The following is a 15,750-nucleotide window of genomic DNA, read 5'->3' as shown; positions in this document are numbered from 1 at the left end:
TTGAACGAAAGCAAGTGGTGCATAAACTGCAGAACAAAGTAGAGCAGAGCAGCTGCTCAAACACTCTTACAAAGGTCTCAGTAACTGTTCTCACTTAAATGTATGCAGCATAAAAGCAGCTACAATACCACTGGCAGTAACTGTGTGCAAGTAAAGTAGTTCTCTTTCCTTTATGGGTCTGCAGAATAACATTACATGACACTGTTTGTCTTCTCTGCAGAAGGAGTTAAAGACAGAAGCTTTTGACTTTGCTGGTTCTTTGACAATAAAACAGCTCAAGTTTATACTAAAAGAGAGCACAAGCTTGAATGTGTATTGAGAAAGTATTTAAATTTAACTCTGCAGACAGCATTAGTGGGGGAAAATGCAGTATTTTATAGCAGACAAACCTCACCCTCTACAGACTGGAGGATGAGAGTGTCCATGATTGGGAAGTATAAAAAAGGAAGGCAAGATACGGCTAGAATATGTCCCTGGTGCCTTCAGGGGTTTAATCTCATTAGCTGAGACAATGCAGGCTGGTGCACTTGCACCTTGAGATCAGTAACAGGCTCTCTGTAGGCTTTACCTTGCCTTGCCAACGACACAGATTCACCTTCTTAAGGCTTTGTCACATCAGTTTAAGGACACACCACACACGTGAACCCGTGCCCTTCCTTCTCCCCGTTCCCCGGTGACACAGCCCTGGGTGCCACACACACACACGTCACTATTTACCCTGCTTTGCTCCATAATAATGAGGGTATTTACATGAGGGGGAACTTCCTTTCTGAATTCTTTGTGCCTCCATCCTCTGTAGGTGCCATAATCCTGTTGATCACATGCTGGTTGCTATGGAAGTGATTGTATTGTCACTAGATTATGCCCTCAGGTGGAAAGCATGTAAGGGAAGGCACATGAACAGGTTTTTGCACACATTTAAAGATGTGATAGTGCAATCCCACACATAATGACTAGGAGCTTTAGCAGTAGCTTCCAGATACAAAATATGATGATGAACAATAGCATGGCATCAAGTTTTCATTTGGTTTTCTCCTAAAAAATGAGATATTTTTCATTTTCGTGTCACTGGCTGCTACTATTTAATTTGAGACAGTGCCCTACAGCTGAATAGTGCAGTCCCAGCCACTTTCCCAGGCTCCTGAAAATACTTCTGCACTCAAAACATTGTCTCGGAAGATCACGGTGAAAGAAGTGACAAGATCATGTAACCAGGCTCCACAACTCCAATTGCCCTTTTGTTGATTACTGTCTTTTACAGTGCAGGGATTTAAAGAGCAGAAGCAAGAGAGACAGATCGTTTCAGATCTGACACGCTTGGTGAGACGCATGACTAACTCAGCTTGAGCCAGGACGTGCCTGGAATGTGGAACCCCCCTTGGAAGCCTTTTTACCAGGGGCACAAGCTCGGGGGGTTATCTGGCTGCTGCCTGGATGGTAAATACATGACAGCAAAGCGTGCAACATAAACAGCCTAAAGATCCTGCTCCTTGTGAGCAGCTGGGAACCACACGAGATGCTTTCCTACCTACTGAGAGCCCTCTCAGCAGCACTGGAAGAGCTTTAGATCTTTACAGCCAGGATTGTGCAAGAACCAGCACCCCAAGAGCAGCACTGATGGCCACATGCAGTGGCCAGCATCACTCCCCCAGCTGATGGTATGTGCACACACATGAGCTCCTCCTCCAGCCATCAGCTCACTCATCTACATCAGCAGAAATATTGACAAAGAGCCACACGGGCCAAACCACAGGTGTACCAAGAACAAGGTTTTTATCCCAGTATAGTTATTGTTTTGACTACAAAAAGAATATACAACTTGCAGTTAACGTCAAACTTTTCACCACACAGCACTTCCTCACTGCAGTGTTAGAACAGCTGTGGTTGCATTTCACACTTGCCCTGCTCTTAACAGGAAAAATATATCCCTCACTGAGTTTCCAGAAGCTTCAGCCCTGTTTACAGATACCAATATTCATAGCACAAGACCATGACCACACACTGACCAAGGTCTGAGTGCAGCTACACAGAAAATACTCAGGATCTCTATTTCCCCAGGAGACACGACCAGTGACTTGTTGGGAGGCAACAGCATGTCAAAGGCTAGTTGAACATAAACTCAAGGATGAAAGCCTAGTGGATCACATCCTCAAGGATGACAGTGTTGTAGGACTAGCTTTAGTATCAAAGAAATGCTGATGGATGTGTTTGTGAGTAGGAAGTAAAGAACTAAACTGCTGGCGAGTCCCAGCTGAAGGCACAGATGTTAGAAAGGAAGCTCAACATTCACTAAATCTGACAAAGCAGCAAATTTCACTTTAGCACAGAAAAAAGACACACCTGGTTTGAACTTGAACCTTGACAAGCATTCTAAGCCTGTTCTGTAAGTTGGTTCTTTCTCAGGAACCCTGTGTTTAATTCATTGCATCACATAATCAAGACCACCCTTGCTGGAGCCAGCACATGTAAACCAAACCTACTAAGTTAGTGGTGAGAGTCCAGCTCACAGGTTACACCTGCAGAACTACATTTCACCAGTGGTATTTGCTGTGGTCCAAGAAGTGCATCTCCTGCCATCAGCAGAAGGAGATTCAGATCTTTCCACAAAAATGGACTTAGATCTGCAGAGGACATCAAAAGGTGGGTCAACCACAGGCAGAAGATGTCTTATCTAGCAAATAGTCAGTAAACGTATTTAGGACAGGAATAAGACAAGCAGCCATATCTCAGAGCAACATTTTCTTGAGAACAAAATTAACAGTGATAAAATACTATAGCAGGCAACTGAATTTTAATAGCTGCAACAAAACCCACACAAAAAAGGTTGAAAGGGCACTGCAGTGAGGCACACGTGACCTAGCAAGCAGTTGCCTCAAGTAAGAATTTCAGACATAAGATACAAGTACAGAGACAAGAAGAATTAACATGCCAAGGGGGGATTAGGGTAACCAGATCCCCATACCTTCTCATCATCCTCTGCTGGGAGAGGAGGCAAGTTCACAGCTTGTCCCTTCCTCCTTCTCCCATAACCTCCACATCACCCAAGGCGAGAGCTAAGCTGCACTAATAAAAACAGCAGAGCCAGCATAAACTGTCCAACCTTGTTATTTACACCTCAGCAGAACGCTCCCAGCATCCACGAGCATTTCCACAGCTTCTCCAAGAGCTGCCTGCTTAACAGAGAGACCTTGGAAACACCTCCCAGAGCACTGCTTGTGCACATGGAGAATTCTGTCAACAGCACCTGACCTATTTCATATTCATCATCTTCAGTTTGCCATTTAATATTGGAACATTTAAATGCCGAAGAGCTTGTGTTTGAAGAGATTTTTAGTTTGCAGCAGGTCAGGCTGAAAAAGCTCAAAAAAACCCTGCAACCTCTGCAGTGATCAAGAGGTTCACTTCTAGAGTACAAAACCTGCCCCAGAACATGATCTCCAAGACCAGCAAAGAACCTCAGCAGGATATTTACCAAGTCGTACTTATGAGATTGAAAGGCAATTTTAACCCTGTGAATTTGCTGCTCCGGCTGATTTGCCTACTCAGGTTGATCCAACATTTGTTGTCTAACCTGTAGGAATTTTAAATATATACAGAAATAAGGAAAGGCCAGCAGACCCAGCATATTTGACCTCAGAGGACAGGGATGAAGTGCAGTCCTACCCAAGTTCCAGGCACTGCTCAGTCTCATAAACCAGCAATAACTCAGACTGTGTGGGGAGGGGATGGGAAGGACAAACAGAAGCCAGCAGCCACATACTGTAATACAAAAAGGCACACAACAAGTGTTGTACAGTGGTTTTAAAATAGCACCCTCATCAGAAGTAAAGACTTGTGTTTAACTACAGAAGTGTCAAACAAATCATTCCATCCTTACTGGATGTACTATCTGTGCTTTCCACTAAATCCAGACAGAAAAAGACCCAAACACAGCTGATCCATTTTTTCCTGCCACCTACTCCAATTGAAACAGTTTCCCTCTCAAGGGAACATGAACATTAATGCTTGCCATTGCCTAGCAGTACCTCTGATCTACTATTGTACAATAGCTCCTATTTTCTCAAGTCCAAAGTGCTAATTCTAACCTTCTTCAAGTTAAAATTCCAAAAGAAAAAATATTAAAAATAGGAAACCTATGTCTTCAATCATCTCTGTCTATGCCCAGTGGCAGCCAGCTATCTCCATCCCTAGCCTTTTCCTAGTCTGTGCCTTTCTCTGGATTGCTTGCACTTGACAGCCTGTCAGTCCAATGCTAAAAGGAGATCATATTATCGGGGTCTGCCATGGTGTTCACAAGGATCAGAATTACAAGCAGAGATGCAATAGAGTAGAAATAACAAGTCCCCTAAAATCCTTTCAGCCTTCCCTCTAGTTCTTCTTCTGCAAAAGAAAAAGACCCATGAGCATTTCAAAGGTACCAGAAGCAGCACAAGCTTCTCTCAGAAGACCCCAATCATCTGTTGCTGGAGGTAAGCTGCAAAAATTAGTTCTGAAAATTACCTTGCTTCCCATTTCAGAAACAAGAAGAGACTACAAAATAATAGAAGTTCACTATTGATTTTCTTCCCCCAGAAGACTCAAAAAAAGTACCTGGTACTTTTCATTGTAGAACACCCAGCTATTCCCTAACTTCCAAAAAGCAACATGGGTGCTGTGTGCAACGTCTGCAACTGCTCATGCTACACTTATTCCAAAAGTGTAATTCCCTCGGGTGCTAAAGGTTTAATATAATATTCCATATTAAGATAATACTTTCATTAGATTCTGCTTCCTCTTTTCTCTCTTTGAAAGTTGTATTATTACACCTCCCAAGGAATAAAAATATTTATAAGCAGGACAACTCCACCCTTTCCTCTCAGTTCAACACCACAAAGCAAGATTCAGCCAGAGGTCACTCACAACACACACTCAGCTGCTTCTTTCATTTCTATACCCTTGCATGTTCCTCACCAAAAAACCAGACCTGAGAAGAGTTTACCATATCTGCATTTGCCAAAAATCCATGATTTCTGCAATTGATGCAGCACAGCTTATTACAGCTGCAAACGTTCCTGGGCTCTGATAATTATAAGCCCATGGCTGGGTGTCTAATTAAAGGAGGAATGAATTAATGAGTTTTACCAAAGGCTTTTGAGTCACCATTATAATTCTCACCCTTAATCGGCTGCAGGACACTCAAAGGACACCGTGAGCAGGATCAAGAGCAGAGAGGGGGGATAAACCAGCCCCAGCTGATGCTTCCCCCATCACGTTCCTCTCCAACATGTCACTGTCATTCAGACCCCGACAGCCAGATCAAACCCAGCAGGAAAACGCCCGGTTTTTTTTTTTTTGTTTTTTGGGGTTTTTTTTGGGAGAGATGAATACAAAAACGCTTCCTGAAGCTGCCACAAAGCTCTCGGCAGCCTTTGAATGCGGAGAGATGCGGGCGAGAGGCTCGGCAGAGCGCTGACTCCGGCACTTCCATTCATGCCAGCCCCAGCCCCCACCAGCGCCACAATCACGGCTCAGTGCCGGGCTCCCGAGGAGGCAGAAATTGAAAACACGTTTCCATTGAAGCACAGCTTGAATTTCATGAATTCCATTACTCCCGACTTTCTCAGCGTTTCCTGGAGTGAATACTGGAGGAGTAGGGAGAAAGGGGATGGGGCGGGCCATAGGTAAGGCAGCAATCCTGTGTCACCCCTCTGACCAAAAACACATCGGAGGCACTCGCAGCGAGGATGCAACAAAGAATACTCCTAAACTAAACTAAAGAGGGATGCATTAACCACAAGCTTTAGGAGGAAATAAAGTAGCAAACTGCCGGAGGCCTTGGAACAGTAGCAGCTCCAGGCACAGCCCCAATGAGAAGCATCGCAATTCCTGCAAGCAGCAGAAAGCTTCTCTTTGGCAGAATGAGGCAGCCTTCGCTCCTATAGCAAGTGTCAAAATTACCAGTTTATCAGCTACAGGAACTTGAGCACACTGTTGAACTTCAAGAAAGCTCACCCCAGGGAAAAAGCGATTATAATCAGAGAAAACAGGTAGCAGTGAGCAGTTTTTCCACATGTACAGTTGTAACACAATCAGCTTTGGAATTATTCAGGCGTGCTAATTAACACCCTATGGATAGCTTTGATACCATTAGCAATACTTTTAATGGCTCTGTCACTGACACCGTCCTCCCTTTTTCCCCAACCCCAGCTTGGGCCTTATCTTAAGGAGCATTACATCATCTACTGCACCAAGGCCTCCTTGTAACAGACACTATTATGCAACTGAAGTGCCTCCATTTGGATTTTGGCGTTATTTTGAATTTCGGCGTTGAATAGGCGGCTTGTTTAAATTCCCTGCATGAACAGCAGCATTTTACAGCCTGAAAAGGGCGTCCGTGCACAGACACCAACACTGGCATAACAACGCGCCTGAATGTGTTATACATTTGTGAAACATCCATTCCCCACATTCCCTTCTCCCCTCGTCCAGGAATAAGTCCCGCATTGTTAGGGCCGATTAGCAATATCTTTCATCCCTAATTTCACACTACAAAGGGCTTTCATGCATATGCACGTGTGGCACCATTCTGAGCCATATCAGCCAGAAAAAGCATTTAGTAGTGACCGAGGAAATCGCAATCCGAGGGTGCAGCTCCAGTTTAAGTGAAGGTGAAGGGGAGGGAGTGTCAGCCCTTTCCCTGGATGGTTTCAATGCTGCTCTTACCATTGACCAAAAACCACCCATTTGTTTAAATAATAACTTAAAAGAGGGCTGGCACACATTAGATCTGCTGAAGCAAGCAACCTGATAAGCATTTGAAAGCACACATTATTGCAAATGTTACTTTCATATCGCAGTGCCTGGAGAGGGTTATGGCACAAGTACCGTGACTGAGTTACACCAACTGCTGTGGCCATGGACTGCACACTAACCTACTTTTCTTTTTTCTTGCAAGAGAATAGTCTTGCAGCCTTAGCACACAAATGACTACTTTGAAAAAAACGTGCACATTTGCAGCTTACCAAACCCTAAAGCCCACAATTAGGAGATCAGACTCACAAACTATAAGTGGCTCATTACGCAGAAATCTAAAAAAAAAAAAAAAAGGTTTGAAATGAAAGCTTTTGCAACATGAAAGTTTTGCTCTTTTCTAGTTTATCTAATACAGAAAACAAAAGAAATAGCACCAGCATAGCTCTTCCCCAGTCACTATTCACTAGATACCTAGAAACCCTATCACCATGCAGCAAAAATAATTATTGGTTTGAAAATAAATGTAACAAATTCCTAGTTTTTCAACACTGCAACACAACATCAGTCACCCCTTGAAGTGGAGGAAAGGAGAGGATTTCTAACACTGATGACTTTTTTTGTTTTTTCAGACTGTCATACGAATGCATCCCCAGGACTAAAAGTCCTGCATGAACTTGATCCTCCTTGATTTTAGCTCATCTGTCTTGTTAATCATTGTCATCAACTAAAACAAAGAACTGGTAGGGTGACATATCCAGAAAATGCAGACAGCCTTGCCAAGAGAGGAGCAAAGTTACTGGGCTTGGATATTATTATCATTATCTCCTCAGCATACATCAATAAGTTCCTGAGTATTATGAGTCTTAATCATGTCTTAAAAGCTAGAACTGAGGTTCAGTACAGTAGGTAATCCTGATATATTCCAAAGTTACTCAAGTCTCATCTGAATCTTAGAGCAAATAAATTCCCAGACATCACATCCCTTCCCCCAGCTATGGGAATCACATTCAGCTGAAAACAAGCCAAGTTCTCCTACTCAAAGGGAATGGGAAATCTCACCATAACTGGTGGAAAAGTTACTACTGAAAGTTAAAACAGACACAAGAAGAGAACTGGCAGCCACCAAGAGGTTAATGCAAACGAGGTGCTGACTCCCCTCCACCCTAAGAAAATTAAGAGTGAGCATCACCTTACTCACTGCTTGCTTGCAGCCACCCAAGCAAATTCACTTGGCATCAAAGAGTGTGAAAGGATGACTTCAGGAGAAGCTTTGGCCATCACCTGGGCCTTCAGCACACCCATCCTCACAGGTACAGGAGTGTCCCCTGGAAGGGGTCACACCGGGGTGCCACAGCACAGTCTTATAACACAAACACCAGCCACTCTGGACTTCACCCTTTCCATCACAAGGAGCTGGTAAGGGAAGGGGAGTAGAAGAAGAGGTGTAAAATTAGCCTTGTCCTAGGAGAAAAAGGAGAGGAAAAAACCAAACCAAAAAAAAAAAAAGAACAGAAAATAAGAAATTCCAAGGTATTGGAGGGTGCTTGCTCCTCTGACTGTCTGTTCCAAAGACACAAAGCAAGAAACCTGATGAGACACAGGCCCATAATTTTCCTCTCTATTGTACTGAATGGACAGATTTTTGTTTATAGCTTCCAAAATAAATATAATTCCAAAATACAAGTAAGAGATCAAGAAGACTTGTGGCACAGCCCCTTAATCCACATTCAGAGCCTTGGGATTAAGTCAGGGAAAGCACCTGACTTCCTACCCTTAATCTCCAGAGTCATGCCTAATGGGATATATTCTTCTGGGTAAGAATTTCTCACTTTCCCTAATAACAAAAAATAAGGGACACTTAAAATCTACACCAACATCTGCTTTAAGCACTGCTTGCTTTATTGGATCAAGATTTAAACAAAAGCATTTTGTTAACCTGGAGACCACAGATGTTCCTCTGCTTGAGGAGGAAAAGGCATGAAGGGGAAAAGAACAAAAAGAGACAAGACATGGTAGGACTGAACTGAATTTGCTTACCCCTTTCTCCAGACTGCTAGAGATCAGGTTTTGCAGATCAGGAGTCATATGGTGTTACACTCATGTGGATAAAAATGGAGCATTCTCAGGAAGACAAATGTTGTGTAGGTGCAGAAGCACCAGGGTGCCAGTGGCTGGCCACCACAACCAGACACATTTTTAACTCTGGTTCTACCCTTCCAGCTGAGACCAGCATGATACCTTCAGGGCACCACATGTTCCATAAACGTGTCTTAAGAGTGGGAAGCTCACCAGGCTGGGCACCAGCATCTTCTCTGTGCAGAATAAATACTTTTAGAATCCTACCCAGAGGAAGCAAACGTGATTTACATCTTTGCATACTCACCTGTATCTCCTTTTCTCCACGTACCACAAGGTGTTTCACATTTCTCCAAGACCCCTTTTACCCCTGTGTACTCTGCTAAAACCATATGTTTGGAACAGTTACTTTTTTTTTTCTAGAGTAGAGTAATCTACAGCCAGCGTTTCCAGAAACTGGCAGTTCTCAGGAGACCATCTGAAAACGTGGCAGCACAGCATGGGTCAGCAAAACAAAGCAAGGCTGCAGACAGAAAGCTGGCAAAGGTGCACTTTTTTTCCTCTCTGCATACCATATGCTGCTGCATGACTGGATGAATGGTCAACAGAAAACATTTTATGTCTAACTTTGGTAAAAATCAGCCATCAAAAATCGCCTTGGTTCTACATTTTTGGTTACTCATTGTGATGCAGCTCCTCAGTAAAGGCTCTTCCAGATCAAAGACAGAAGAGTCAGAGCACAGCACCAGTTTGCTGATGGGAGGCATTACTGCATCGTTACTCATGCGGCTGACACTGATGAGTAAAGGAAAGGGAATTTACCAGCAGTTCTTAAAAAAAATAAAAACAACTTCAATTTCATCAGAAAACATTGGATTCTACTAACAGGGGTCACTTAACCTTTCTGGAAATAGGAGCAAACTGGTGCTACAGCAGAATAGCTGATCAAACCTTGGAAGAGGTCCATCTGTTCTTGAAAGAAAGAAACCTTCAGTCCAACCCCTTAAAGAAAGGCACATTACCCTCTGACTTTGAGCCAACTAGACAAAAACACGTCATCCAACTCGACTAATACACATGTTTCCAATTTACAGAAAGACTCTTGGTTTCAAAATTGAAATAAGATGCCAGTACAGTAGAGGAAGTTCTAAAACAATCTCTATAATCCAAGTTTTTTGGCAGTTTGGGCTCCATCATGTTTCTCCAGCCAAGAAATACTTTCAAAGATGACATTAGCTGTTATGTGTAGGGAAACAGCCTCACAGAGCCAGAAAGTACCTGACAGAATTAATTCCTTGCTGAACCTTTGGCTATGGGTTCAAACACACATGCCTTGGATTAGAGACTGCAAGCCAAAAAATGGGAAGGATCGTTGGGCTTACACAGCACCTTTCCCTGCTGGATCCCTTCTCAGCACACGTACAGAGGGAGAAAAAGAACATTACAACACGAAAGCACTGACAGATGTATGATAGGAAACTCCTGGGTGACAACACCGAAGAGAGCATCTCAAAGCCAAGGACTAGAACATGTCCCTGCTCTTATCACTGCTTCCTTCAGCACGATTCTGCATCTTAATTGGAGTGAATCAATCATCAGTCATCTTCCAAAGCACAAACAGCTGCCATTACACCTACTAACCAAGCATCTGCAGTTCTGACTCGTACTGAGAGCGCACGAAGCAGTGCAAGGGAAGAGTTTCAAAGATGTTGGAGGATTTTTCTTTATTCCAGCCTGACTCACACATAACCTATGCGTTTACATAGGTTTGTGTCAACATTGCCAGTTTCCAGCAATGAAGAAAAAGCAGAAACTCCAAAGTGCTCCATGGCTCAGCTTTTACAGCCTCTTTTCTCCCTCACTGTTCACAGAGCACTTCTCAGCCCACAGTCAGACTCAAGAGCTGAAGTGCTGTAGTCTCCTTTTCTGAGAGTATACAAATACCCTGACTGGAGCAGATATCCCATTACCTGTTGTTGTGCTGTGTTACAAAGCTATTCAGCTTTTCTGTTTCTTTCCAGCATGTGACCTCCACACTACCTCAAGGCTCTTAACCAACTCTACCCTGAGAAAGAAAGTAAATTCAATGCCATGCAGCTAAGTCAGTCACAAGTAGGAGTACTCACATTGCTAAATTAATTAAACTAGTGACAGCAGCAGTCTCAGGACCATCTCACTGGGCCAATCAACCGAACTGGAAAGTAAGTGGACAGTACTGTTACCAGATCATCAGGATTTGAGCAGCAGCAAAAGGAAGGGAGACCAGAACTGGTATTAGCATGATGCTGTCAGAAGGAACAGGAGCTCTGCTCCATTTTTACATTCCCTTCACTCTAGAATTTGTGACTCACTACACAATGAAAAGGCTTTGCAGAGCACTGCAGTATGACTCAGATGAGAATACAGCCAGAACAAAGCTGTTCATATCAAGATATTTTCAACCCCAATGATTCATGGGAGGATTAGGAAAAGAACTGGTCTGATAAGATCCTCTGTAGGGAGGACTATGGAGCAAGTCCTGCAGGCTTGCAGCCACACGAAGGCAGCTGTGATAGAAGTCACCAGCATGGCAAACCTCTGCAGAAGAAGGATAAACCCCAGCTCATTCTACATGGAGATTCACCTCAATTCCCCCAGAAAAAGAAACCAACTGGTTGTACTGCTGGTTGTGGCAGAAGCAGAGCATCTGAAGGACATCAGGATACACATACATTTTTAAACAATCTACTCCAGAGGGGAAGGATCTGTTCTGCTCCTCCACACTCACATACACTGGTCCAACCTAATGCAACAAGATACTCTGTGGGAGAAGATAAAGAGTAAAGTAATACCAAGAGAGTGTTTTAGAGCCCGACTCAGGTGAAGAAGGTATGCAGCCAAAACCTGCAGCTGCACTGATCTCAGCCCTTGGCAGCAGCACTGCCATGAGCCTTTCTCATGCTCTCAGACAAAAGGAGGAAGCCCTGGTAGGTTGGTACACAATGGCTGCAGCCGCCTTGAGACAGCCCAGCACACAGCAGGCGCCCCTGCTGCTCTGGCCAAGGGACTGGTGGGGACAGAACAGCAGAAGCAGCCATTGGATCTGCATCCTGCAAGACATTCCCCATCACCCAGGGTCCCAGAAGACTTAACAAAGACCTCGACTTCAAAGACTGGCAGCGTGTGCTTATCTGCCCGCCTTCAGAGAGGTTTCAGGGCACAATCACCTGGCTGCTGCTTCAGGGGAATAGTGGCTTGGCATTACACTAATCCTGCCTAGGCAGAGGTGCAAAGCCTCTTCAGGCAGCAGCCTCCTCACCTGCAGCAGCACGTGGCACTGCAACAAGTGACAGGACAACATGCAAACCCAAGCCACTGCATTCCACTTCTGGCTGGAGTGGAATGTTCAGTTGATGCACGATTTCAAAGACTGTCATCAAAACACAAGTACAAGAAACAGGTGGGGATTTTCTCAAAGGTTACTAAAAGTAAAGAGTTTTGTAAGAGGAGTGCTGCTTTCCCGTGGTCACGGGTTGGGAAATCTTTTCTAGAGAAGAATCAGAAAGGGTACATTGCTTCCTTCCTCAAAACATGTCAGAATGGGACTGGACACTGAGCCCAGCTGTATGGCTATTTATGACAACAGTCCAGCTACCTGATGGAGTCACATAGTTTAGCAAAGGTAATCCTTCCTTACTGCACCTAGGGATACCCTGCCCTTACCTGTCCCCATTAACTTCATCTAGCATCCCCCACTGACCTCTCCTCAGCCCCTGGAGAAATCAAATGCCGTGTGTAGTTTAACAGTTCATACTTAAGGATCAGAGTATCAATCACTAATGGAATAGAAAACAAAAGTATACATAATTTGCGCCAGTGAGACCTACAAAGAAAATTAAAATAAGGCAATGTTAAAATTTAAAAATGGACTTCCCAGTTTTGAGGATGTATATGATCTCACCTGTTAAATAAGAAAGGTGCCTAAAGATAAGGGAAGACAATGCCAACATAGGCTGCAAACAGAGCAAGAGACTCAAATTCATACAAAAAAATCTAGAATTCAAACCAAAAGACCTGCAGAAGCACTTAAAGCACAAGAAGCATTTAGCATTACAGTTCCCAGTCCTGGATTACGTTTCCCTGTTTCACTGCATTAGAATTAATCTATGTGCCTAGGAACTCCAGAGTCAACTCACAGAGCCACAGCAGCGTCGTTATATAACCACGACACCGACAGCACAGGCTGCAGTGCTGGAGCCTGCTTGCTACCTCACCAACACCAAAACCAGCAAAGCTGCTGCTGCTCAAATCATTCTCTAGATGACAGACGCCTCAATAATCCAGACATTCAAGTTTGGATTTGATAAAATGTTTTCTTGCAAGCTGATGTTAAGACTTAAAAGGCCATCGACTGCTGTGCAAGAAGTCCTTAATGTTATCAAGGGAGGGGGAGGCAGCTACACAGGAGGAGAACAGCAGAAGGCTTTAAGTGGGAATATGATTACTGTAGAAAAATTATCAGACAAACAAACACAACCCCAGATTATTACTAGGAATGCTTTTAAGCAATTCAAGTGAAAACTGGTACATCTGCTGTCTATTCAAAAGGTCACCGAGTGCCTATTTCGTGATAACACACTCACAAGAAGATCTTTCAATGAACTCTTAACTTCTCATCTCCAGGATCGCATATCCCGGGTTTTAAAGGCAGCTACCCTCTGAGGTCATGGAAATACAGTTCAGCTGCTGTGCAGCGTTACATCTGCATGTGGCCATCTTGAACTCTGCTAAGCCAAGGGAACTAAAACAAATTAACAAATTGAAGCCTCAAAATACAAAGTAAGCTCGGAAGTCCCTTTGATTTACTGGTATAAAGATATTCCCTTCTATCTACCCATGGCTCTTTAAATACATCTCTCACATTTCGCTCTAGCTTCAGTCCTCAGATCTGTCCATCTGTTTAGAACAAAAAGCCAAAACATACTGCTTCCTAAAGTATTTCTAATACCTTCTACTTCTAAGGTAAACAAGAACTGTTTAGATGCTTTGGCTTTCATGACTGTGTGCATGCTAGCAAGGCTATGTATATAGGACACTGCAAGTATGTTCAGAAAAGCCAAAATGGTGTTTTCAAAACCAGAGACCGTGGCAAAACGAGGCAGCAGAGTCACTGCAGCTCTGTTCCAAGATGACAGCAGAGAACACAGATGTTGGAGCACACAGATTCACTCCACAATCATTTTAATTACATGCCTAGCCAACCAAGCACAGGATACAGGCTAAGCGGCATTAAAAAAAAAAAAAAAAAAAAAAAAAAGCTGCACACAAGTATTCAGCGAGCATCCTCCTGTGCACTTGATGCTAACGCCACTCTCGTGCATTAAGTCATCTGTTTTCCAGCAGGCAGGCAGCCGGTTTTGGAAAGGCACCAAAACTGCTGCCTTTGCTGGCCTCGCTGCGGGGCTGGCGGCATCAATGGGGATGGTCAGCGGAGCCTGCACAGGACTGTCACAGCCGATGGAGGATTGTCACAGCCCATGGAGGACTGCGGGCAGGCCAGGGCCACCAGGCCGGGACGGTGCGTTCGCCGGGGCAGCGCTGGGACCGGCCGGGGCAGCCAGCGGCGCTGGCTCCTGCCCCGCTCCCGGGCTCACTTGGCGATGCGGCTCAGTGGGCACGGCGGGATCCAGGCGAAGGTTGAGCTCGCTGATCTGGGAGGGCTTTTCCAACCTCAAAGATTTTATCGGTCTATAATTTCACCTTCTCCCAAAAAGGGCTTAGGCTCCAGGCAGGCTGGGGGCAGCTCGGGGTTGCTGCCCATCCCGCCGGGGGTGGTGACCTCCTGCCCCAGCCCCGCACCCCGGCCCTGCGGGGGCACCTGCCCTTCGTGCAGCGGCCACGCACCTCCGGGGCAGGGGCACACGGCAGCACGGACACGCACCCGGGGAGCCCCAGCGGGGCCGCACGCCCCCCTCTCCTCCTCCTCTTCCTCCCTCCAGGCGGGCCGAGCCCCGCACCCGCTGCCCCGCACAGCCGGGGATGCGCATCCCGCACACACACACAGCCCCCCGCAGACCCACCTGCTGGTACTCGGCGTCGTGCGGTCGGAAGTCGGCGGCGGTGAGCTCCCAGCGCAGGCTGAGGTGCGGCAGGCGGTGCAGCAGGCTCACCCACCAGGGCGGCGAGTAGCTCACACCGGCCATGCCCGCGCCTGCCTCACCCCGAGCCGCCGGCCATGGAGCGCCGCCCGCCTCACCCGCGCCGCGCCCGCCGGCCCCGCATGGCCGGGTGTCCCCCCGCCCGCCGCTCGCCGCGCCCCCGCCCGCTCCCGCTCCCTCTTTGTTCGCCCAGAGGCTCCGCCGCCCGCGCCCGGCGCCGCCCGCCCGCTCCCATTGGCGCCGCCGCCGCCGCCGCCCCGCCCCGGCCCGGCCCCGCACGGCTCCCCCGGGACCGGGGGTCACTGCCTGGCCCGGCTCCGCACGGCTCCCCCGGGACCGGGGGTCACTGCCTGGCTCGGCTCCGCACGGCTCTCCCGGGACCGGGGGTCACTGCATGGCCCGGCCCCGCACGGCTCCCCCGGGACCGGGGGTCACTGCCTGGCTCGGCCCCGCACGGCTCTCCCGGGATCCGGGGTCACTGTCCGGCCCCGCACGGCTCCCCCGGGATCCGGGATCGCTGCCCGGCCCTGCACGGCCCCGCACGGCTCCCCCGGGATCGGGGATCGCTGCCCGGCCCTGCACGGCCCCGCACGGCTCCCCCGGGATCGGGGGTCGCTGCCCGGTCCCGCACGGCCCCGCACGGCTCTCCCGGGATCCGGGATCGCTGCCCGGTCCCGCACGGCTCTCCCGGGATCCGGGATCGCTGCCTGGCCCCTAGCCCGAGCCGCGGAGTTGGGTTTGTTTCCGGTAAATTTCCTGTGAATTTCGCGCGGCCCTGCGGTTCTAACAGCGGAAGGTGCGTTTT

The 15,750-nt window shown here is 46.7% G+C and overlaps 1 protein-coding gene across 2 annotated transcripts in view; it reads right to left on the bottom strand.

Moving 5' to 3' along the window:
• Positions 1-15,031, bottom strand: part of TTYH3 (tweety family member 3) — a 73,929-nt gene extending 58,898 nt beyond the window's left edge. For both annotated transcript variants that reach the window (XM_088174307.1, XM_014870405.2), the window contains exon 1: positions 14,868-15,031. In XM_088174307.1, the coding sequence (XP_088030433.1) occupies positions 14,868-14,990 (123 nt within the window). In that variant the 5' untranslated portion in view covers positions 14,991-15,031. The remainder of the gene's footprint in view (positions 1-14,867) is intronic.
• Positions 15,032-15,750: the final 719 nt, after the last annotated feature.

This window comes from Sturnus vulgaris, chromosome 16 (genome assembly GCF_052056855.1).
Source record: "Sturnus vulgaris isolate bStuVul1 chromosome 16, bStuVul1.hap1, whole genome shotgun sequence".
In the NCBI taxonomy this organism is placed as follows: Eukaryota; Metazoa; Chordata; class Aves; order Passeriformes; family Sturnidae; genus Sturnus; species Sturnus vulgaris.
Note: the sequence above shows the minus strand (reverse complement) of the source record. Positions and strands in the feature narration are given on the sequence as shown.